General features: G+C 40.5%; 2 protein-coding genes across 2 annotated transcripts; both read right to left on the bottom strand.

Annotated features, from left to right (window-relative positions):
• Positions 1-1,365: 1,365 nt before the first annotated feature.
• Positions 1,366-12,601, bottom strand: LOC110932839 (probable serine/threonine-protein kinase PIX13). Its single transcript, XM_035989705.1, has 5 exons — positions 12,343-12,601; positions 2,746-2,881; positions 2,494-2,633; positions 2,284-2,407; positions 1,366-1,987 (listed from the first exon to the last, which is right to left on the bottom strand). The coding sequence occupies exons 1-5, from the start codon at positions 12,598-12,600 to the stop codon at positions 1,680-1,682; spliced, it is 966 nt and encodes a 321-aa protein (XP_035845598.1). The 5' UTR covers position 12,601; the 3' UTR covers positions 1,366-1,679.
• A 582-nt stretch (positions 12,602-13,183) lies between these two features.
• Positions 13,184-14,405, bottom strand: LOC118491411 (putative receptor-like protein kinase At5g39000). Its single transcript, XM_035989182.1, has one exon. The coding sequence runs from the start codon at positions 14,369-14,371 to the stop codon at positions 13,184-13,186; it is 1,188 nt and encodes a 395-aa protein (XP_035845075.1). The 5' UTR covers positions 14,372-14,405.
• Positions 14,406-25,674: the final 11,269 nt, after the last annotated feature.

Raw genomic sequence — 25,674 nt, 5'->3', positions numbered from 1 at the left:
ACTGCTTCCTTTATGAACATGTCAAGGGCCTCAAGGGCCAAAATAAATAAAAACAGGACATCGGGTCCCCTTGTGTTAGGCCTCTTTTAAATTTGAACTCTCCCGTAGGCGAGCCATTCACCAGAACGGAATCCTTCCCTGATCGAAGACATCCTTTGATCATCCAATTACGCCATATTTTGATCAACTACATGCCAAACTTCACTATTGACTTTTGACTTCCCTTCCAATACGTCCATGTCAATATTCCTTTGTCCCATCTATTGACGACAGCTTCCATTAGAGCCATAAGTATCAAGGCCCTCTCCTTTTTATAGCCGGGTCATCTACGTGTTAATTATTTGGTTTGAAACCGACACTAGTTAAATCAAAAATCAAATCGAACCCAAACCGATTAAAAACATACTGAATTGGTTTCGGGTTTCACAAAAGTTGAGTTAAATAACCCAGATTACAGATAATAATTCTCTAAGTTTTACATTAATTTCACCCCAATCCATTTACAATTTTAGCTCACTCTTATTTAGCCCAACCCAATTTAGTCACACAAATAAAAAGATTTAAAGATTAAAAGACAATAACAAAACTATAAAGCAAACAAAAAGAAGTTATTCAGTTTAATACGTCGAGTAAAACCAAAAATCGAATTCGGGCTCGGTCTGATTTTGAAGTAACTAACTTCGTTTAGATTCAGATTTCTGTTTCAAACCGAATGATGGGATGGACACCAAACTTAGATCTCATTCAATCCACCAAACTAAACTATTGACATTTTGAAATAAGTTACTTAAATGCAGCTAGTTACTTTTGTGTGAATTTTAGAATTTACTTAATTATTTCATAACATTCACGAATATAATTTTAAATTATTTTTAATTTATAATGATTAGAGACATTATATGTGGTGAATAGTTTACAACAATTCTCACACCCAGGGGCGGACCCAAACTTAGTGCGTCGAGGTCCAAGGACTCCAATCTTTTTTTAAAAAGTAATAGAAACGATATATAAATTTTTTAAAGGACCACATAAAAATATTTTAAAAACCCCATGGTATGAAATTCAAGCTTGTTGTGGTGGCAAATCCCTTCAATCTTAAATCAGAAGTCTTAGGTTCGATGTGTTTTTATTAATTAATTTTCCCACTAACAGACATTTTTTTTGTAACTTGTTTGTTTTAGTTATGCTATGCAAGTGCAAGTGTCCCTCCGTAACTTCTCTATACAAATCACTAAGTAAAAGTCAAGGGTTTATGTTAAGCATTGGTAGTTTTGGTAACTCTCCATATTTAAGTAAAAGTCAATTGGTTTATAAATTCTAAATGTGAAAATAATGTATTCTTTTATGTTGTTTTTTGTCGATGAATCCAATGTCTACAACAGTGTTGACGTTACTCCAAATCAAATCTTCTGAATTCATTAACAAAAATAAACACCATCAACAACAAAGTTATGAAAAATAAATTTTAAAAATCCAACTTACTTGAATCATTAAGGCACTTTTGATGGTATATGGGTTCAAGAACTACTTGGTCGCCCCGCACTGACCCGAAAATTCTAACTTTCTGTTATGAAAATTTGAACACCGAAGAAAGATGACCCTATTGAAAAAAAAAAAAAAAAAATCCTTGCTCCGCCACTGCTCATACCAGTACACAGCGCTTAACAATAAGTTCAAGGTTACTTGTAAAGGCCATGTATTTGTTCCAAACTCTGTAAAACTTGTTCACTTGAAGGCCTTTCCTTGGGGTTGTGTACAACGCATCTTAATGCAAGTTCAAAGCATTCAGAGGTACCTTTTAAGGGGTACTTGTCTTCAAGACGTGGATCCATTATTTTCTTTAGCTTTCTTTTATCTGATTTGATCTGAGTAACACATTCCACCAAGTTCTGATGCTGATTATTACGATCTATTGCCCTTTGGCCTGTTATACTTTCCAACATAACCACTCCGAAACCATAAACGTCGCTCTTTATATTCAAACGACCTAGAAAATTGAAGGTTGTTGACTATCACCAAAATATGACTTTCAAAGTTTATAAACATTGTCTTTGACCAACAGGTTTCAAAATGGAGGATTGACCTATAAAAACATAAACTTGGTTTTTCAATGAAAACCAAACAAATGTTTTTGTAAAAATAAAATATAAGAAAAGGTGGCAAGTTTTTGTAAAAATAAAATATTAGAGAAAAGGTGGCAAGCACCATGTTTGCTTAAATATTTTTGAATGCACATTCTTATTGATTAGTTGATTTAGTTCACTTCATTATATAGAAACATACCAGTCTGGACATACTCCGGGGCTGCATAACCATAGGTTCCCACCACACATGTACTAACATGAGTTCCCTCGGTTTCAGGACCACGTCTAGCATGTCCAAAATCAGCTAGTTTTGCATTAAAATCCTGGAATAGAAAAGAGTTTCAAAATGATTTAGTAATTTGATGACATAAAAAAGCAAAATCTCAAATGGTAGCTTGTGAGTACATACTCCATCCAGTAATATATTAGCGGATTTTACATCACGATATGTGACATTTGCAGAATGCAAATATGTCAACCCACGGGCAACTCCTATCATTATCAAAAGTCGTGTTCGCCAAGACAGTGGCACCGCAATATTAGGGGTATCTGCAAAATTATTCATCTTACATAGCCGCGTTATTGCAATAACTCAACAATCAAGAACATCAAATTAAAATACATAAATGATGATTTGTAAAGATATCCTAATACAGTTTACCTGTGAATAAAAAGCGATCCAAACTTTTATTTGGCATGTACTCGTAAACAAGCAAGCGCTCAGGTTCATCCATGCAGTATCCCAAGAGTTTAATGATATTAGGATGAGCCATATATCCTAAAAAGTTCACCTCTGCCTGTATTCATAAATTTTTAAGTTACATTTAGCAAAAACAGATTCCATAGCTGCTGAACCATAATATTTTTTAAATGTGTTTGTCTCTCACCAATCTAATAGCCACAATCTAATTAGGTCTCCAATCTCACATCTAATTGGAAAAAGAAGCCAGCAAATTGATGAAACTTACAATTTTAGGAGGGAAATGCATTACTTCAACATTGGATAACATTGGCTTAAACCAAAATAACATCAAAACAATAGATTGGTTTTGTATTAACACATCAATTTACTAGTACAAACCTATCAGATTACGAATGTTCGGCATACTTACACGAGTTGTATAAGTTAAGGTACTCGCTAGAACTATAGTATTTAGAGCATTACTTTCTTTTGTAAAAATTTAAAGAGTTAACTTCTGCTTTGCTCCATGTGATTTAGTAGTTTTAACAATTTTGTCCCAATTATTTAGAAACGGACATTTTCCTTCCTGATTTTTCTAACTTATCACCACTTTGCTCCTCGCCGCAAACGGCATTCATTTCCACTGTTAACTAGAAGGGCATTTTGGTAACTTTATAGATAAGTGTTTAATTATTTATTAGTAATTTTTGAAATCCTTTTTTTTAATGATATTTAACAGTAAAAAAGAAACATTTAATACATATATATTATTATATATCACATAAAATTAAGAAAAATCACTTCTCTCTCAACTACCCCCTCCCTCTACCTTCTCTACCACTAGCCACCACCATCAGCAATCGACCAACACCACCTGTTGACCACCACCCTTTTCCCTTACAAATCACTGAAACCACCTAAACTAGTGTCGCCGACCCCAAAAACATGTCCAAAATCACGAACCGTCACACCATCACCGTCGTCTCCTGACCACTTCGTCCCGATTTGACCTATGTTAAAATGACATAGTTCTTGGCCATGATTTTATGGTTTTCTTGTTTAGATCTGCAAACGATAGGAGGGTTTCACTAGAGGTGGGTTTCGATTTAGGGTTGTGTTTGTCTGTTTTTCGATATGGGTTTGGGTTTCGATCTTAGTTTGGGTGTTTGTCTGTTTTTCGGTTTGGGTTTGGATTTCCATTTGGGGTTGGATTCATGCTGGTAGTGGTCGGCGAATGGTTGTTGATGGTGGTCAGCAAATGGTTGTGGATGGCTATGGATGGTGGTCGGCAAGTGGTGGGGTTCGATTTGGTGGCAGGTTCACGCAGGTGGTGGTCGGCGAATGGTTGTAAGCGAATGGTTGTGGATGGCTATAAATGGTGGGGTTCGATTTGTTAGTGGGTTCACGTAGGTGGCGAATGGTTGTCGGCATGTGGTGGTTTTCATTTCGTTGTGGGTTGACGTAGTTGGTGATCGGCATATGGTTGTGGAAGGTGGCGGGTTCACGCAGGGGGTAGTGGCAACTGGTGGTGGAAGCTGGTGGAAAGCATGGTTGGAGAGAATGGGGATAAAGAAAGAGATAAAAGAATTACTTACATATAAATAGTTAATTAGTTGAAAAGACTTAAATGCCCTTACTTTTATCTATAAAGTTACCAAAATACCCTTCTAGTTAACATTGGAAATGGATGTCGTTTGAGGTAGGATTAAAATGGTGATGAGCTTCATAGCCCAGGGACGGAAATGTCTGTTTTTAAATGATTGGGCGTTAAAACGAACAAACCTGAAAGGACTCTACCTTGTCAGCGGGTTGACCCATCTGGGTCCAACGGGTCCCGGATCAATTACCATGACCCAGTCAATAAAGAGCAAAGATTTAGGGCTGAATTAATGGGCGGGGGGGGGGGGGGGGGACTACTATTGGAGTGAAAGTCAAGGAGCTGAATTTAGGGGCTAAACGTAACTTCTCTATTTCTTTTTAAGTATTTCATTTCTGCCCTAGTTTTCTATGTCTTATTTAGTTTTATTGATTATCTAAGTGTTTTTGAATTGGAGATTAGCCATCTCGAATCAGGCCAACTATATTATTATTTCAATAAATCAGCCCTTTATTTTCTGGTGTCTATCAATTGGTTCCATTGCCGGGAAATGAAGAGAAGATGTATCAGAAATCCGAAGATTACAAAGATGTTATCGCTGCTCAATCAGCAGCCATAGGAGCGCGACTGGATTCAATTTTTGTAGCCATGAAGAATGATGTTGATACAATCAAGGCCCAGATGTATGGAACATCCACTGTTATGGTACATTCTAGTCCAGCGATTGATCCTGTCGAGCGATTGATCCTATCATCCCTACTCACATTGCTCATCCTAAACATAATTTAGAACCCGAGGATGAACCTCAACGCCTATTGACAAATCTGGTCAAGGGGAGCATACCATCCTCACCATCATTTTCCGCCTCTGCACCACCATCTCCTTTAGCACAACCCCCAATAGTAGCATATCTACCACCTACTTCTTCCACCCCACCACATATTACCGTTGAATTGCCACCAAAGCATATCACTACCTACACTTCTCCTTGCCTCACTATGTCCTCAAACAAACCTCCACCATCACCAACAATCATATCGTTTCTACTGGTACCCTCCCCTGTGTTTTTTACAACCGCGCCTATACAAGGGACAAACTTTCTAGCAGCTCTTGTACCACCAGTCGCATCACTACCAACTTCAACCGAGCGTCAAAATGACCTGCCAAATCAGTATGGGATGACACAAAGTTGGGTTTACGACACCGGCCGGCAAGAAGCTCAAAACTCTACTACTTGCCACCATTTCTCCATTGAACCGTTCAAGGAACAATTAATGACTCGAACATATCAGTTTTCGCCTAATCGACTTGACGACAAGTCGTTTCTCTGGGCGGGAAGTCTTGATAGGACTCTACCTTGTTAGCGGTTTAACCCATCTGGGTCGAACGGGTCCCGGTTCAATTACCTTGACCCAGTCAATAAAGAGCAAAGATTTAGGGCTGAATTAATTGGGGGGGGGGGTGACTGCTATTGGAGTAAAAGTCAAAGGGCTGAATTTAGGGGCTAAACATTAGGATTCGTAACTTCTCTATTTCTTATTTAAGTATTTCATTTCTGCCCTAGTTTTCTATGTCTTGTTTAGTTTGATTGGTTATCTAAGTGTTTTCGCATCAGAGATTAGCCATCTCGAATCAGGCCAACTATCTTATTATTTCAATAAATCAGCCCTTTATTTTCCAATTGCAAGGTATGGACTTTTCCCACATCGGTTGTATGGGCTACTGAAGTGGGGTTTATATACCAAATGGGCTTTCTCACCCATCAGACTAGTCTTTTAGGTTGAGTTCTCTCGTTTGGTATGTAGCATTGCTTTAAAAAGCCAGAACTCAGAGTGGTGGCCCACGAAATGGTGGCCTGGAGAGAGCCAGCCGTGACCAATGTGGCCGTGACCAACGTGGTCGTGACCAACGAGGCTCAGAAGAACTCAGAGTGGTGGCCCACGGAGTGGTGTCCTGGAGAGAGCCAGCCGTGACCAACGTGGCCATGACCAATGAGGCTCGGAGTGGTGGCCCATGGAGTGGTGGCCTGGAAAGAGCCAGCCGTGACCAACATGGCCGTGACCAACGAGGACGTTGGCCCTTAAGGAGGGTTGATTGTTATGGACTAATACCATTGCAAGTTATGGGATTTGTCCCACATCGGTTGTATGGGCAACTGATGTGGGGTTTATATACCAAATGGGCTCTCTCACCCATCAGAATAGTCTTTTGGGTTGAGTTCTCTCGTTTGGTATGTAACAAAACCACAAGGAGCAAAACCGTTAAAAGGAACAAATCACATGGAGCAAAACGAAAGTTTACTCAAATTTAAATGCATTGCCTTCACTGTAGTTATTAGACCGTCGGGTATGGTGGGCGGGGGTTTGGGGCATGGGTTGACACGTGAAGTTCGAGCCCCCCCGCTGGTGAGTGACGTGTCCGTGGGGTATGGCGAGGCGTGGTTAGCCCGCGTGGCCTGGCCAGCTTTATTAAAATAAAAAAACCTATAATTAAAAAAATACACACAATATTTAAAAAAAAAAGGCTAAAATTTTATTAAAAGTTCCTAAAAATTACAAAATTCTACAAAAAAAAAGATTACAAAATAAAAAAAAACCTAAATCGTTAGGTAGATTTCGAAAAGGGCGAGCTTGTCAAACGGCTTCCGCTCCTTGCCCCAGAACTCGATGTTGGCCACCGCCACCCGGTCTTTGTGACTTATCTCACCGCACGGGACGCTGTCGTAGTAGGCTTTAAAACGATCGGGCTTCGATCGTAGCTCGCGCCATTTGTGTTGGCACGCGATTAAATTGTGCCGATCGTTTCCCACGTTGTGCTGGTAGCTAGCAAAAGCTTCCGGCCAGTAGCGGGTCTCACCGGGTTGGTGACCCTTCATGGCGTCCACGACGCTCGTGACAAGGGCTAGATCTTCCTCATGCGTCCAAGAGGCCATCGATCAAGTGTTTGTGGGTAGCGGTTCGGGTAGGTGACTTGGGTTGAGGTAGCGATATGGACAGCCGGTGGGGTTGAGGGTTTTATAGCGACGTGGACCGGTGGGTGGGTGAACCGATTGGCTTGGCCAAACGGTTATATTTTAAAATTTAAACACGGCCCACTATGACCTAGCCAACAAGCGAATAGGAGCCGACCACGTAGGATCACTAGGCATGCCCAACGCCCGGGCTGAAACTCCCGCCCAAGAGGCCACGCCCAAACCCAAGCCCACCAAGGGAGGTGACTTGGGCATGTTCATCCTGACGGAAGATATTCGACCAACTATCATGGTATCACAGCAATTGCTCTGAACCTAGCTAACCAGCTATTTTTTGTTTCTCGATCCTGAGGCCACGGTCTCATCACCTTCTCTGCCAAATACATTCTGTTCTTCTCGGCTATGGGCGACAAGACAGAACCCAAACCTCTCAACCCAACTTTGCATCCCGTTTATACCGTAACTAATATACAAAACAAGATTCGGACTCTTGATGGCAATAAGGTGACATACTCGTCATGGGTCAAACTTTTTCAATTGAATGCTCGCGGGTACAAGGTTCTCGATCACATTGACGGAACCCTTCCACCCGAGAAAGATGCTCCCAATCGTGAATCATGGCTCGAGGTCGATGCCATTGTTTTACCGTGGATATATTCCACAGTCTCTGACGACCTCTTGATCCGTATTCTAGATACCGAATCCACTGCGCTTGATGCTTGGAACCGACTCAAGAAGTTGTTTCTCAATAACAAGGGTCCCCGGGCCGCTGCTCTTCTAAAAGCCTTCACCAATCTCACACTCCAAGACATGCCGTCCCTGCAAGATTATTGCCAGAAGCTTCGTGAATTGGCCGCACAGCTTGCGGATGTGGATCAGCCAGTTTCGGAGAGCCGGCTTATTATTCAACTTGTCAACGGCCTTCCTGCTGAATACGATGTCGTAGCTGCCCAACTACATCAGTCTCTGCCATCATGGGAAGATGCTATTAATCTTCTCGATGCCGAGGAACGGCGTCACAAAGCCCGTATCAATCCTACCCCATCTCCTGTTATCGCTGCTGTTGTCCAAGACACTACACCACCACGCCAACAATCTCCTCCGCGCCAACAACAATACTCCAACCACCGGCGCTTCAACAACAATAACCCTCGCCGCCAACAGTACTCGAACCATGCTCCAAATCAGCAAACAAGGACCAATGACAACAACCCAAACACCCAACCTCCAGGACGCACGAATAACAATAAAAATGGGTCTCGTAACAATGGTTCTTGGGGTTATTCTCAACAGTGGGCTTTTCCACCTTGGTGGGCAGCCCCTAACGGGCCTCCTGCATGGGCTCCACCACCCTGCCCATACCCAACATAGCAGGGTTGGGCCACACCATGGCAACAGGCCCAATGGCAGACTCCAGCATCCAGCAGCAGTGGCAAAGGTTCGGGGTCCAACTCTCGGTCTGCTTCTCAAGCCCATCTCACAGAATTTGATCCCCTCCAGCCGACCGATATTGGGCAAGCTTTTCAGGCGCTCTCAGTAGAACAAGAGGACCCCAACTGGAACATGGACACCGGGGCTTCGGATCATCTTTCGGACAATGAAGGTATATGTTCTAATTCTCCCGAGTTTAATTCCATTAAATCTATTTTAGTCGGGAATGGCCAAAAAATGCCAATCCTCGGATCGGGACACGCAATTTTTCCCAATAACCAAAATAACCTTCACCTAAATAATGTCCTTTATACCCCCCATGTCATTAAAAATCTTATTTCGGTCCAAAAATTCACCACTGATAATTCCGTATCCGTTGAATTTGATCCTTTTGGTTTTACTGTGAAGGACCTCAAGACTGGGAAGCACCTGAGTCGTCACAACAGTGACAGTCATTTATATCCTGTCACCGCCCCTGCTCAAGTCACCTCATCCGTTTTTGCAACCTTTTCTCCGGACTCATGGCATGATCGTCTTGGCCACCCAGGAGCTTCTATTATTAATTTCCTTTCATCAAATAAACTTATTCCATGTACTAAAACTAGTAATTTATTTTGCAACTCTTGCCAACTTGCCAAGCACAAGCGTTTGCCTTTTTCATTATCTAAATCCACTACGATTTTACCTTTTGATATAGTGCATTGTGATTTGTGGACCTCTCCCGTTGTGTCTAATTCTGGGTACAAATATTACATGATTTTGATTGATGATTACACCAATTATACTTGGGTCTTTCCACTTAGATATAAATCTGAAACTGTAACCAAATTCATCAAATTCTACACATACATTAAAACTCAATTTCGTCTCCCAATTAAATCGTTTCAATGTGACAACGGTGGTGAATTCGACAATCACACATTCAAACATTTTGCTACCTCTCACGGTATGCAATTTCGTTTTTCATGTCCTTACACTTCCCAACAAAACGGAAAAGCTGAACGCATGATCCGTCGTATCAACGAGATCATGCTTTCTCTTCTAACCCATGCCTCTATTCCCACGACCTATTGGGTTGAGGCCGTTCACACCGCCGTTTACCTTCACAACATCCTACCCACTAAACTCCTCAACCATCACACCCCTACGGCCGCTCTCTATCTCCGCCATCCTACATATGACCATCTACGCGTCTTTGGATGCATTTGCTTTCCTAATGAATCTGCCACCCGCCCACACAAACTCACCCACCGCTCATCCATGTGTGTTTTCCTTGGGTACCCAGCTGACTACCGAGGCTACCGATGCCTCAATTTAGCCACCGGGAAAACCATATTCTCTCGTCATGTCACATTTGACGAGACCTCATTTCCATTCTTGCAATCTCCGTCCCCACGTGACTATTTCCCATTCGAGAATGACCTCTCGAACACCATCTTCACTCACCCTGAATCCTTTCAAAACTCGCCTACTCAATCTATGTCCACTGAGTCCACGACCCAAACTTTACAGCCTGGCCCATCCTCCCCACCACAATACTCCGCAGCTCCTAACCCACTATCGGCCCAACATTCTGTCCCTATTCCCACCTCCCCAATTACCTCGGTCCAGCAACCTCCCACCTCACCAACGAGCCTGGCCCAACCTCCTGCCCCACCGTTCACTTCAGCCCCATCTGCACCCCATAACACCCACCATATGACCACTCGACTCAAAGCCGGAATTACTAAACCAAAAGCCCCAGTTAATCTCTATACCACGTCTCAACCAGCCATCTCCCCCATCCCAAAATCCCACTTATATGCGTTGTCCGATCCAAATTGGAAAAAGGCTATGAACGATGAATTTAGAGCTCTAATGGAAAACAACACGTGGGAACTAGTTTCTAGACCTTCGGATGCTCACATCATCCGTTGTATGTGGTTATACCGGCACAAATTTCATGCAGATGGCACGTTACAACGTTACAAAGCTCGTTTAGTGGTGAATGGAAAATCTCAACAACCTGGCATTGATTGTTTTGAGACGTTTAGCCCAGTTGTGAAACCCACCACTATCCGTACCGTTCTCAGTATCGCCGTTTCTCGCCAGTGGCCCATTCACCAACTTGATGTTAAAAATGCTTTTTTACACGGGGATCTCAACGAAACGGTTTACATGCATCAACCACCAGGTTTTGTTGACAACAATCACCCATCATATGTGTGTCGTCTTCAGAAATCCTTATACGGACTCAAGCAAGCTCCAAGAGCTTCGTACCACAGGTTTGCAACTTACATCACAAAGTGCGGTTTCAAAAGTACCTCCTGTGATTCCTCTCTCTTTGTCTATAAGCATGGTACTCGCACGGCGTATCTTCTTTTATACGTTGATGATATAATACTTACAGCATCCGATGATTTTTTCCTACAACAAGTTATACAGTCTTTGTCTTCCGAATTTGCTATGACGGATTTGGGTCATCTTCATCAGTTTCTAGGCATTCATGTCACACGTACTAAGGATGGTCTTTGTCTCTCACAGGAATCTTATATCAACGACGTTCTGGCCCGAGCAAACATGTCAAATTGCAAACCTTGTTACACACCATGTGACACTGATTCAAAGCTTAGTGCACAAGCTGGCACCCTCTTATCTGATGGCACCTTGTACCGCAGCCTGGCAGGTGCTTTACAATACCTAACTTTTACCAGGCCGGATATTTCTTATGCTGTCCAGCAAGTTTGTCTCTTCATGCATGCGCCACGTGAACCACATTTTCAATACCTAAAGCGCATTTTACGTTATCTTAAAGGAACATCCTCTCATGTGCTTCATATTCGACCCTCCACCTACACTAAACTTACTGCCTACTCTGATGCTGATTGGGGTGGTTGTCCTGATTCAAGACGGTCTACATCAGGTTACTGCATTTTTTTGGGTGATAACTTGGTCTCATGGTCATCAAAGCGACAACACACAGTATCAAGATCAAGTGCTGAAGCCGAATACAGGGGAGTTGCCAACACTGCTGCTGAGACAAGCTGGCTTCGAAATCTCTTATTGGAGCTTCATCTTCCCATTCGTGAAGCTACCATCATTTTTTGTGATAACGTCTCCGCTGTGTACCTCTCTGATAATCCAGTCCAACATCAACGAACTAAACATGTTGAGATAGATATCCATTTTGTTCGCGAAAAGGTTCGTATTGGTGATATTCGAGTTCTGCACATTCCGGCAGATTATCAGTATGCGGATATTTTCACTAAAGGTCTCCCAAAGCCGCTGTTCAACCGTTTCAAGTCCAGTCTATGCGTCCGTTAACACTATCGATACGACTGCGGGGGACTATTATTCTGCCATATATTCTCGAAATATATGCCATTGATTGTGATTATTCCATATTCATTATTATATGATTGTATTTCCTTTTGTGTAGTCTGGTTAGTTAGGAAAACGTGTATATATATATATATATATTTTCCTTTGGTTTGTTTGAATGACGGAAGATATTCGACCAACTATCACATCCAACCCACGCCCCAACCCCCGCCCCATACCCCATAGTCTTAATTGATGTACATTTAGTGATTCTTACCATCCATTCAACATATCCTTGAAGGGATTCGTGATTGAGCCTTTTGACAGCAACTGCAACTCCAACACCTTGTTTTGTGGGGGCTAATGTGTTCGGCTCAACCCAACATAAGAACACCTTTCCAAATCCTCCCTCGCCCAATAGCGAATCTAGACTAAACTTTCTTGTAGCTTTTTCTAAATCAGCAAACTTAAATACGTTCAGACTTGGGTTTGGACTTCGGAAATCTGCAGGAACTTCGTTCAAAACTTGAAACATATTGTTGCCTTTGCTATTGCTTGATAAATTTGAATCACGATGAACTGAAATAGACGAATACGCAGATAATATAAAAGCAAGTTTAAGTTTTTCAGTAAAAGGGTACCAGCAGAATGTTATAACAACAATTAATTATTGTGTATATGCTTATGCCCCATAAATGCAATTTGATGTTGTGAATCAATTTGAAGGACTACTACGAAACGGCATTCTTAAACGTAAATCTTTTGTTAAGACACCTAGTAATTTTTTAAGAGAATTAATGCTGATCAGTCAGATAATATAAAAGCAAGTCTATATTGAAGCATACATCCTCCTACGCGGCAAGTCTTCTAACATAGTTTGAAGCATAAATTATCTCCTTCAGTTAATTAATAACAAGAAACCAAAGAGAATAAATTATGAAACTAATGTTAAGACACCTAGTAGTTTTTTAAGAGAATTAATGCTCAGTCTGATACACTACAAAAAACTATGGCCTCTAAAACTTCTCAATCAGGCATCTATTTCATATTAAAAAAACCAGTATTAAAAAGGATATGGCATTTCTTTTGTCTTCTTAAGGATTCTCAAAGTCTAATAGTTATGTCCTAACAACTAAGGTAAGGATTGTCAATCTCTGATAATCTTTTTTTAAAGTTAGGATATAACATTTCCATATTTTCATTGATATTCTAGCAAAGAAAGGATATGTCAACACAAATGAAAGGGAGTTAGATATACCAGAGTTTTCTTCATTGTAGGAGAACGGAAGCAAGTTAACCATTCTACTAAATATTGTCCTGTGTGAAGATTGCAACGAATTATTGAATTTCACTTGTAAAGCCAGTACAGATTCAAGACTAAACAGAACTTTAGCCATGGCAGGTCGCTGTTTTGGACTGTTGTGCAAACATCTCTCTGTAATTTTAACATATTCCTTCAAACATTTTTGGGAGATCTCACCCTTTATATCAGAATCAATTATTTGCTTTAAATTCCCTTCTTTGATAGAATCTTGAACCCATGTAACTAAACCCTCATCTAGACTTCTATCCGTTGCACGCTTCCTACACAACACTTCCAACAACACTACCCCAAAAGCATACACATCAGACTTCCTTGTTAGCTTTCCAGTTGCATAATAATTGGGATCAAAATATCCAAAACTGCCTTTAACATGTGTATTGACATAAGTAGATGGTTGATTCGTTGGACCTACTTTTGACAACCCAAAGTCAGCTATTTTAGCTGCCCAACTTTCATGTAATAAAATATTAGAACTTTTTACATCGCGATGTATAACACCATACTCGATTCCGGTACCAGTGTGCAGGTAGTGTAACCCACGACCAGCACCTATGCATATGTTTAGGCGCTGAAGCCAAGAAAGAGGGGAACTGAGTTTATGGAGATGATCATCAAGTGTTCCATTGGGCATATATTCATACACGAGTATCATCTCTTTCTCATGATTACAATATCCAATTAATGACACAAGGTTACAGTGACACAACATTGAAAGCATTTCAACTTCCGCCCAGAACTCTGTTGCACCTTGGTTGGACACGGAATCCAAACGTTTAATGGCAACAACTAAAAGACTTGATCCATATATTATGTTACCTTTGTAAACTTTCCCGAAACCTCCACTCCCGATTACTAATGATTGGTCAAAGTTCTCAGTTGCTATCAGAATTTCAGAAAATTCGAAGTTACGGCATGGTTGTGACCGTTGTGTGGAGGAGGGGTAGGGTTCAAAAACCTTGCCATCTCCGGTAGCGAAGAACATAACTATTGATGAAATAAAAGTGAAAATGAAATGGATGGGCAGTGAGGAGATTATGACAATGTTAAAGAGTTATAATCAACTTATAAGGGTGTAAGGGGCACTCACCTAAGAGGTGAGTCCCCTCTCTTACGCCCAACCAATCCTCTTGTGCCACGTCAACTCCCCTCTTAAACTCCCCTAACACCCTAAATTGATGACGGCACTCCCCTCATAGGTGACTCGGTTTTTTAATTTTTTTTGTTTATTTATTTGTTGAAAATATACATGTTTATAAAAAATATCAATAAAAATTAAATATAATTTAACAAAAGACATTTTAAAGTAGAAAATAAAAATAAAAATTAAATTCAAACTAGAAAATAAAAATTAAAGTCAAACTAGAAAATTAAAATCACATTCAAACTAGAAAATAAAAATTACATTAAAACTAGAAAATTAAAATTTTAGAAATCGCATGGCCACCCGTACTTGTTAGCGATTTCGCGCTTTCGGGCGAGGATGAACGGCAACATACTTGGCGGAGCATCGTCGTGCGGCTTGAGGAATGTTTTCATATCTCGATCGTAATTGTAGTTTTTCATCGTCTCGCGTTGTTCCGATATGAGCTCGCGAGCCTCCTACTCTCTTTTTTTCCTCAATTCGATCGCCTCCAATTCTATCGCTTGCTTCGCTTCTTTCATGGCGGTGTACTCTTTGAATTGTGCCGCCAACTCGGCCGAGCTTCCCTCGGACGATGTCGCTTGACGCTTGTCTCGCCGTTGTGGTCTTTGTGGCGAGGGGTCTTCGTTCATATCCGGTATCGAAGCGTCTACGTCAACGGGCTTTCTTTTATGTGCCGAACTTTCACCTTCCTCACCCAACAATGGGACTTGGGCCCATTTCTCGTGTTTTTGAACGACCTCCCACGCCTCGACATGTTGAAAACGGTTCGGATATTTATCTTTAAATTCTTTTAAAGCGACCTTCATCAAGTCGAGATCCTTACATCCGCCTCATCGTGGGCGATCCTACATATTATAAAATAATAAATGTTAAAAAATATGAACTTAGTAAAGAAAATTAAAAAATATACAATGTTAAAAAAATATAATTTTTACCGCTTGTTGGTATAGGCCGTTGAAAAAGTTTATTTTCGTCATCATCGGGTTCCATTTAGACCGTACTTATGAACGGTCCGGTTACTTCCACCGACGGTGACGTTAAAATGATCTAAAATCTTACGCCAAAAACTATCGCAGTTTTGTTGATTGCCCTTCTTTTTGTTGGTAGAGCAATGTACCCACGCCTTTGCCAACGCCTCTTCATCGACCTTTGTCCAATTCGTGCTCTTCGTTTTTCCCTTTTTATCCCGAGCGTCATCTTCTTCGTTGCCCGCGTCTTCATCCACATTATATTCATCTTCCTCGTCGCCCAAATTTTGAGTTTCGGGCACTACCTCATCCTCCTCCTCGTCGTAAATAGGTAGAGGACGTTGGACATTTCCTCGTGTAGATGGAACTTGTGGGGCACGAAAAGCATATGGGTCGAAGGCGGGGGATTGAGGAGGAGCGTCCATTGATAACAAATTTTGAAAATAGCCGAAATTGGGTTGTTGGGTGTTGTAAAACGAGGGGTTTGAAGGTTGTTGGAAAAAAACGGGGGTTGTGAAGTGTATCCGAAAGGGGGTTGTGGTTGAGCACTTGCACCGCTCGAACCACCACGAGACGGTTGCGAGCCCCGTTCCTTAGTTTTTTTCTTGGTCTCGCAGGGTTGGTTCTCCATTGCTCGGTTTGAAGTGGGTGTGGTTTGAGAGTATAAAAAATAAAGTGAGGTGGGTGTGGTTTGAGAGTATAAAAAATAAAGTGAGGAGGGTGTGGTTGGAGAGTATAAAAAATGTGTGAAGTTGATATGGTTTGATTATAAAAAAATTGAGTGAATGGGGTGGTTATTTATATATGTTTTAAAAAGTGATTTTTTTATTTAAAAATCCGACCGTTGCCACATTACCGTTCCTCAATATTCGTGCAAACAAAGCGGTGAATCCACACCGATTTCAGTCCCCGATTCGGGTCCCCGTGTTGATGGCGGTGGTTTTCCCGATCGGGGACAACGGTCACCGAATCCATTCCCCGCTTACGCCCCGTGCACCCTTATCTATTGATATGAAGTATATATCCTAAACGAAAGTAGAAGCCCGGATGAAATCATAAACTATAAGGTGTTTAATATCATAAACTAACAATAATTCAATGTTCAACATTATCTAGTAATACATGTTAATTATCTCTAGCCCTTCAACTTTGGCATTATCTTAATTTCCATCTTTTGTTATCATTAAGTAATACCTATATATATTGATTATCTTTAATTATAAAAGAAATAAATATTTATAATTAAGTAGGAGATATGGGCGGGAAAAAAAAAGATAGCTCCAATGATTGACACGTGTCCCTCATAGGTTTACCCTCAGTGGTTGAAACAAAAATTGGCTACTCGATTTATTTGTTAATTTTGATTTCAGATCGATCATGACGATCGGATGTACAAACAAAGTCCCGTTAGTGCAAACTATATAATGGGTGTTCAAAGTTTTCTTAAGGCGGCCGAAGCACATCGGGTTCGGGTGAATGCCGAAGATCAGCTCGTTTTTTGTCCTTGTGCATCGTGTAAAAATTTTCAGAAACATGATATTAAAGACATAAAGTTTCATTTGTTGAGAGATGGTTTTGTGCCTGGATATACTTGTTGGTCAAAGCATGGGGAATCGCTTTCAAATTGTGGCACGTCGTCGTTCAATGAAGACAATGATCAAACATATAACAACGAACAAGATACTGATCATTAAAATAAAATGACATTTTAAATGAAGACAATGACAACTTCAATGAAATGTATGAGGATTTAGAGACTAATATTGGTGATAATGGGCAAGAAAAATTATGGAAATTACTTGAAGATGAGTTAAAACCATTATATGTGGGTTGTAATAAATATTCAAAACTTCATGCGGTTTTAAGGTTGTCTATCTTGAAGTCAACACATGGATTGAGTGATAAGAGTTTCACAGATCTATTAGTGCTATTTGTTGGTGCACTTGTGTCTGTACTTTGTCTGTATTCGGTCACGACGTAAACGATGTCCTTGTCAATCCTGTAAGTTTGACCAAGTCAACTGTCCTCCTAGTTTGACTTGGCCAAACAGTTAGTATGTCTCGAAGGATGAGACATCGAAGGATGATGTGGATCCTTCGATGTGAGCGAAAGTTAACCTTCGATAGTTAACCTTCGATAGATGCAGTTGGACCTCGAAGGATATACCATCCTTCGAGGTATATGTGTATCATTAGAGAGCTGGATACTCGACAGATGATCTATCGAGCAGTCCACTTGATCCTTCGGTCAGACCTGCTGTGCTGGGTATATAAATACCCATGTAGTGTGTTGTTTTGCTAGAGACTTGAGAGGCTTGTGAGATAGATGCTCACATAGAGAGAGCTTGAGAGCATTCTATCCAAACACACACACACACACTAGAGAGTTTGCAAGATTAGATTTGTAAACATTGTGCTTGTAACCGAAACCTTCATTTGCATTAATACAACTAGTGTTAATCGGTGAAACTTTTGTGTGTTTGTGTTTATACTTGTCTCATCCCGGTTTGCCTACTAGCTTGGATTCCGCACTCGCTAGTGGGTTAGTATAACAAGGTTTAGGTTTGTTCTCGATCCTCCGAGAGGGACCTACAAGTGGTATCAGAGCTAAGGCTCTTTACCTTGTTTAAAACCGGGTTTTTGTTCAAGTCTTGGGTTAGTTTTCGTCAGATCTGGAAAACTTACAGTCGCCGTGTTCTTGCTGTGTTCTTGAAGTTCTTGATATCTTCATACTTCGAAAGATATCTTCATACTTCGAAGGATCAGTTAACTGTTCGAAGGGTCAAACAAAAGTTTCGAAAGGTCATCTCTTATTACGAAGGGTCATCTTGATATTCTTGAAAGATCAACCTTGGCTTCGAAGGGTCATCAAGCAATAGTTCGAAGGATCAACATCATACAAGACTTCGAAAGATCAACTAGAGCAGTACGTTTTCTGCAAGATCCAGTGTGCCATGCAATTCTGATATGTATTTTGGAACTTCCAGTACTTCGTCTGCAAGAACCGTTCCAAATGCTTCATTACAAACGGCGTACGTTACAAGCACGGATATGTATGGCAATCCAGTGCTAGTTCCTGTTAAGCCACCTCCCACCACAGACATGTATGGAAATCCATTACCCCCAGTTGCTTTACAACACCATTGTTCTACTGTAGAACCATCATCTCTTGATCCAAAGAACAGTATTCAGACAAAGTCGGCGTTGTATGCTAAAATTGTCAAAGATGCAAGCAATGGTGAATCCTCGGGAAATGATGACAGTTCTGAACATGACAGAAGTTCAGATGAAGATGTTTCAACTTCAGTTGAGGGTGATACAACTTCAAGTTCGAGCGAGGATGGATCTAAATGTGAAACATCAATGGAGGATATTAATTCTGATGCAGAAAGGCCAACACCTGAGAGTGATTCCAGTCAGGTATGTGCCGATAAACCCATTGCTGAAAATTGTGTTAACTGTGATAGCTTGCGTGCTAAATGTGCTGATTTAGAGGGAAACATGTCTGAGTTGCAAGCCAAACATGATGCTTTACAAGCTAGTTTGTTTGACTTGCAAGACAAACATGGTTCCTTAAATGCTGAGTGGTGTGACTTGCAAAGCAAGCATGAGGCTTTGCAAGAGAAATATGATGTGACATTCATCCACAATCAGAAGTTGACTGTGGACCTCTCAAAATGCACAGAAGCCAACATGTTTTATGAGAACCATGAAAAAGAGTTTAAATCAGTAATTGAGAACCTGAAGAAAGATAAAACCGAATTAACAAAAATGGTTTCCAGAAAACAAACTGATATTAACTTATATATATCTCGCCTTGAGATAATGCAAAAGGAAATGGCTTGTGTGAAAACCGAAAGTGATGCGATCCAACTTAAGCTAGACAGTTATTTGAGCTCTAGCTATGTGTTGGATCACATCATTGACGTTCAGAAAGAAAAACGGGATGTCACATGCATAGGATACAAGAAATGTCCACCACCTGTGAGACACAATTATGATGCGATGCCTGATGAGGAGGATAGAGTGTTCTTTGAACCATCTGTTCCTCTAGATGTAAAGGAGTTTGCAGCAGGACTCGGATACAAGAAAGATGTATCACCAGATTCAGATACTTCAGCAGATACATGTGTGTCTTCTGTTGAACTGAATCAGGATCCTCCAGTCATCATTGAGGATGCTGATTCTTCTGATGATGAATCTGATGATACCATCCCAGCAAAGTCTGATGCGGTAGTCAAAGATGAGGACATACCTCTCGAGAATTATATTCTATGTGATCCTCCTGCAAAACCCGCTAAGACTGTTGCAATCGAGTCCTCGTCTGCACAAGAGTCAGAGAGTGTGAACTTGCTGTACACTCTTGTTGGTGATGATAAAATATACTCTGACAAAGATTTTCCTATTAAGAATGTTAATCAATCTTTAATAAGTAAAGTCTTTGAAAATTCGACAAGTAAGATTCTGGGAAAGACAGGACCACATGTTACTGTAACACAGTGCCCTCCTATTCCAAAGGCCGAAGTTCGAAAACAATACGGCAATAAGAAGTTACCAACGATGCAAAAACAGCAAAATCATACCAAACTCAAAGGAAAATCAACGACTCAAACTCAAAAGAAGCCGAATCAGAAAAAGAACAAAGATGTGAACTTTGTGAAATCTAAGGGAACGGACAAATTAGAAACTTTTGAGAACAAATCTAACTTAGATTTTGTTAAACAAGCAACAGTATTGAAAAGAAATGATCCAAACTGTTCAAAACCCAGTACCTCGGGATCACAAAGTTCATCATCGTCGGCAAGACGATCACATGATGCTTCGGGGATTGTTGAACGAAGATATTGTTTTGAATGTGGTACAATTGGACATATAATTCGAAATTGTCCATATCTTCATAAGTTGAAAGCAAAGGTTGATGATCCCCGTGAACAAAATCATGCCGCCCAAGAGAATAGAAAAGGCAAACAGGGCGAAAACAAGAAAAAGGTTCGGAAGATAAACCTCGTGAAATCAAGAGGGACTGATAAAATTGATACTTCCAAAAACAAATCCAATAAGGATTTTGTTAAACAAAGTAAAATTTTGAAAAGAAACAGTCAAAACAACTATACACAACACACAAACGGTTGTGATGTAGGACCAAGTACCTCAAGATCACGAAGTTCATCATCCGGTTATTGCAGTTATGATACTCCGAGGTTTGTTGAGCGGAGATCATGCTTTGAATGCTGTGAGTATGGACACATCATTAAGAATTGTCCATATCTCACCAAGAGAAAGTCAAAAATTGATGCCCCCCATGGTAACAATTACCATAAAAGATCTGTTTCACTAAAACAGGACCCTCGTCTTGTTAAACAACGAGAAAAGAAACAGAAAAAGAAACAAAGAAAAGAAGTTGAAAAGGTCTTAAAACCGGAGGTTATCCGAATAAAATCTGTTAAATCGGATGTTAAACATGAAAAACAGAAACAGATTTGGATACCAAAACCGGTAACTGTTTCAGGGGGAGCTACATCAATTCCGAATCATCGGGAAATGGATGTTACAATTCTTGATGATGACGGACGACCCAAGTCTGTGAAGGCTTGGGTCCCCCTCTCCAACTAATCTCTGAATGAGTGTGCAGGATGTTCCAGGAGGAACTATTAATAGTTTTAGGATTGTTGATAGTGGAGCGTCCATGCACAAGATTGGCGACATATTACTCCGAAATATTGTTATATCTAGGAGAATGTTGTTGTCATTGATGGAGAGAGAGAGGAAAGAAAAAAAAAGGAAAGAAGAAGAACGTGGTTGAATGAAGTTGCAAAATTCGACCAAATGCAGAACGCGCCAAAATTTGGTTGCTATGGTTTTTAATCAGGTTCTCAGGAAAGAACACAATGAATGATGTGCAGATGCCGTGGTGTAGATTGAACATCCGCACACCGCTTCTGAAAGAGAAAGACAAAGACCTTTTGCTGGTGCAATGTGGAAGACCAGCCGGAACAAAAGGTTTTTGATCATGTTGCTGTGGAGAGATTTCTTAGTAGCTGCAAAATCGACTTTGAAATCCACACCGGGTGGATATCCAGTTGGGAGAGCGCTCAGATTCCTTGCAATGCATGAAACAGTTGCAGGATACGGTTTTTAAATTTCTAATCTCTCCTATGCTTGTCGATATTTAAGCTGCTTTATGAATTATATCGTCTCGTACAGCACTCTTTGGCCTGACACGTTGATCTCGTATATCACCTCACACGTGATTGTTTCTCTATGAAACTCGTCATTGTTGTCATGGTCCGCACCGCTTACCGACATGCCAACTGATTTTTCCAAAATTCAATAAAATCATTTCTGATTAAAATTAATTTTGGTAAACGGCATTGAGGTAAAATACGAGTAAAACCAACATCGGAAAATCATTTTTGTAAATATCTTTGTGTTTTTAAATTTGTCTTAAGTTTATTGATTTTAGGGGGAGTAAATCCAAAAATATGAAAATCCAAAAACATCGAAAAATTTCAAAAACACAAAAACAATAGAAAATCAAAAATGAGTTTCCTGGCGAGCAAAAGAGAAAGTGATAGTACATCAGTGGTCTATCCAAGCCTCTTTGAACCTAAAATGAAAAACGATAAGCAGCTCTGTATAAGATGTATCGGTAGGCTCACAATCATTTTAAAAGTGTGCAGGGTGATATAAATCTTAATCGACTGAAGACCAGGTGGGAACCATTCATTGGCATATGGTCTTAGTACCGAAATTTCGTTTGATAGATTGCCGAGGTTCTGAGATATTCGGTCTTTATGCTGCTTATCATCTGGGTATCATGGTTGCTTCTATAAATAGACTAAGTCTAAGATCTTCCATGATACTATACATACGTGTACATAAATACATACTGCATTCGACCTCAATAAGTGATCAACAATCACATGTCCATATCAAATAAGTGATGAAATATCACATTTATCCGGGAGTCAAGTTCGTCTCTCTGCTGTACGAAAGTACTGACCTGTTCACGGACTTGCTCCTGTGCCCTCATGCATATGAAAATCAAGTTCCTCAAAAATAAGTGATTATGTCACAAAGGACTTGTTTTCAAATCAAAATAAGTGAGAATCTCACATCATATACGGTCAAACAGATGATAATCGGTATACTCACCGGTAAGATGAACCCTCGTGCATACCTTGATACGGGAATGTGTCGTGATGTGGATGAACACCGGTCGGTAAGTATAAATCATACATTAACGTATCTCCTAAACATGATTACATCTGATAAGTTGAGTTTAAGTGGACAACAATACCGATAATTGTTATAGGATGCTTATCTTAATGTTAACTAACTGAACAACAAGAGTGTTTTGGCATGACCGTACACTGATATGATTCTCTTACCCTCGAAACTCGCAAAAAGAATGTTTGTAAATATTTATTTACTGCTTTCAGTCTTTACTTTCAAAATATTCAAAAATACCAAAAAGATTTTAGGTGTGTTTTAATATAAACTTTATAAAAGCCAAAAAGATTTTATTTCTTCTTTATTTTCGATCATACGATGTTGGAACTCGAGTCTTCGTTGCCTAAAGCCTGAACGAAAACCGAAAGTGACTAAATCTTCATAAACGGTCGAAATTTGAAAGCTTTTGAAAGTTAAAGGTTGAAATTGTTGAATTTACAAACTGTCGGACGGTGTTTGATTGTAATATGGTCATCCGTGTGTCACTTGTTTATTGTAACTATATTCCAAGCAATTGTTCTCATTATGCGTTTAGATTTCTTGCATATGCAGTTTCTAAAGGCTAGGAGAACATGGTTGATGACAAGCTTCGGAATGAAGACACAACGTGAAGGCACTCAAGTGATGAAGATGAACGAGTTGCCGCTGACCATCATCAACACCTCAAGGATCTCACTTCATAAAGATAAAGTATTTCACGAGCATAACTCAAGGGGGAGCTTATGTTAAGGGGGAGTTTGTCAACACACTTCCTACATGATACGAGTAGTTTGTTGATACACTCTCCGCTTTCGAGACGTGAAGACTTTGAAGATCCTCCGACATTGAAGACTTGAAAGGACATCAGAGTTTTGGGAACTCGAAGACCAAAGACCGTCGAAGTTCAAGACGAGTCTACAATTTTTGAAGATCAAGACAAAGCTACAGCCAAGGGGGAGTTTGTTGGTGCACTTGTGTCTGTACTTTGTCTGTATTCGGTCACGACGTAAACGATGTCCTTGTCAATCCTGTAAGTTTGACCAAGTCAACTGTCCTCCTAGTTTGACTTGGCCAAACAGTTAGTATGTGGGTATACATGGTCTGTCTCGAAGGATGAGACATCGAAGGATGATGTGGATCCTTCGATGTGAGCGAAAGTTAACCTTCGATAGTTAACCTTCGATAGATGCAGTTGGACCTCGAAGGATATACCATCCTTCGAGGTATATGTGTATCATTAGAGAGCTGGATACTCGACAGATGATCTATCGAGCAGTCCACTTGATCCTTCGGTCAGACCTGCTGTGCTGGGTATATAAATACCCATGTAGTGTGTTGTTTTGCTAGAGACTTGAGAGGCTTGTGAGATAGATGCTCACATAGAGAGAGCTTGAGAGCATTCTATCCAAACACACACACACACACTAGAGAGTTTGCAAGATTAGATTTGTAAACATTGTGCTTGTAACCGAAACCTTCATTTGCATTAATACAACTAGTGTTAATCGTTGAAACTTTTGTGTGTTTGTGTTTATACTTGTCTCATCCCGGTTTGCCTACTAGCTTGGATTCCGCACTCGCTAGTGGGTTAGTATAACAAGGTTTAGGTTTGTTCTCGATCCTCCGAGAGGGACCTACACTATTAAATGACATGCTTCTGGAAGGTAACGAGTTACCACTTTCGTTATACCAAGCAAAAAAAATGATGTGCCCAATGGGATTGGAAGTTGAAAGAATACATGTATGTCCAAATGATTGTATGTTGTATAGAAACGAGTTCAAAAATCATTATAAATGTTCTACGTGTAACGCATCTAGGTATAAGCGTAAAAGCGAATCAGATGAAGTTGACGATGAGGTGACGAAAAATGGACCACTAGCTAAAATGCTGTGGTATCTCCCGATTATACCGAGACTGCAACGATTATTTGCAAACGAAAAGGAAGCAAAATTGTTACGTTGGCATTCGTATGACCGTATAAATGATGGAAAATTAAGACATGTGGCAGATTCATCCCAATGGAGAACTATTAATAATAGGTATCCAGAATTTGGCAACGAGATTAGAAACATACGGTTTGGACTTAGCTCGGACGAGATAAACCCTTTCAGAAACATGAGCAGTCGCCACAGTATATGGCCGGTTCTTCTTTGCATCTACAACCTTCCACCTTGGTTATGCATGAAAAAATATACATAATGATGTCGTTGTTGATTCAGGGTCCAAAACAACCTGGTAATGACATTGATGTTTATTTGGCTCCATTGATAGATGACCTTAAAACCCTATGGAGTCCAGGCGTCAACGTGTATGATTCTTATAAGAAAGAATATTTTGATTTGCGTGCCATGATTTTTTGCACCCACAACCCACCACCGCAGACCCTAACCCCAAACTCCATCATCTTACACAACGGCCACCGTACCAAATACAATGTCCACACTCACTGCCACTAGCCCCAACTAAAGTTAACCGGAACCCTAGATTGCACCAACATCCGCCTTCGTAACCCACCCCAATCACTTGAACCCAGAAGGCACCTATAAACAGTTAGGGTCTCATTTTTCATTGCCCACACTCTCCATACCTTTTGCCACATTGACAACAGTGGATGCTGACTTCACCGGAGTCGTCATCTACTTCCACAACGATAAGGGTTACGACTTCTTCAAGCCAGACAACGACGGTTAATGTTACGGCTTAATTCACCAATAAAAGATTCAAGCCAACAGTTAATGTTACAGTTATGGATGTATTTGATCGTGATTGGGCTCGTAACTGCGACGATTATGGTGGTGGAGGTTGTACGTATGCGTTTATGTATATGTAATTGCAGCGTATGTGTGTACATATGTATGTGTATGTGTTACTAGAGATGAGCAAATGGTACCGGGTATCGGTACCGAAATTACCGAACCGGGTACATTTTCGGTACCGATCCGGTATGGTACGGTACCGGTA

The sequence above is a fragment of the Helianthus annuus genome, chromosome 4 (assembly GCF_002127325.2).
Source record: "Helianthus annuus cultivar XRQ/B chromosome 4, HanXRQr2.0-SUNRISE, whole genome shotgun sequence".
NCBI lineage: Eukaryota > Viridiplantae > Streptophyta > Magnoliopsida > Asterales > Asteraceae > Helianthus > Helianthus annuus.
The sequence above is the reverse complement of the archived record's forward strand: the minus strand, read 5'-3'. Positions and strand labels throughout refer to the sequence as shown.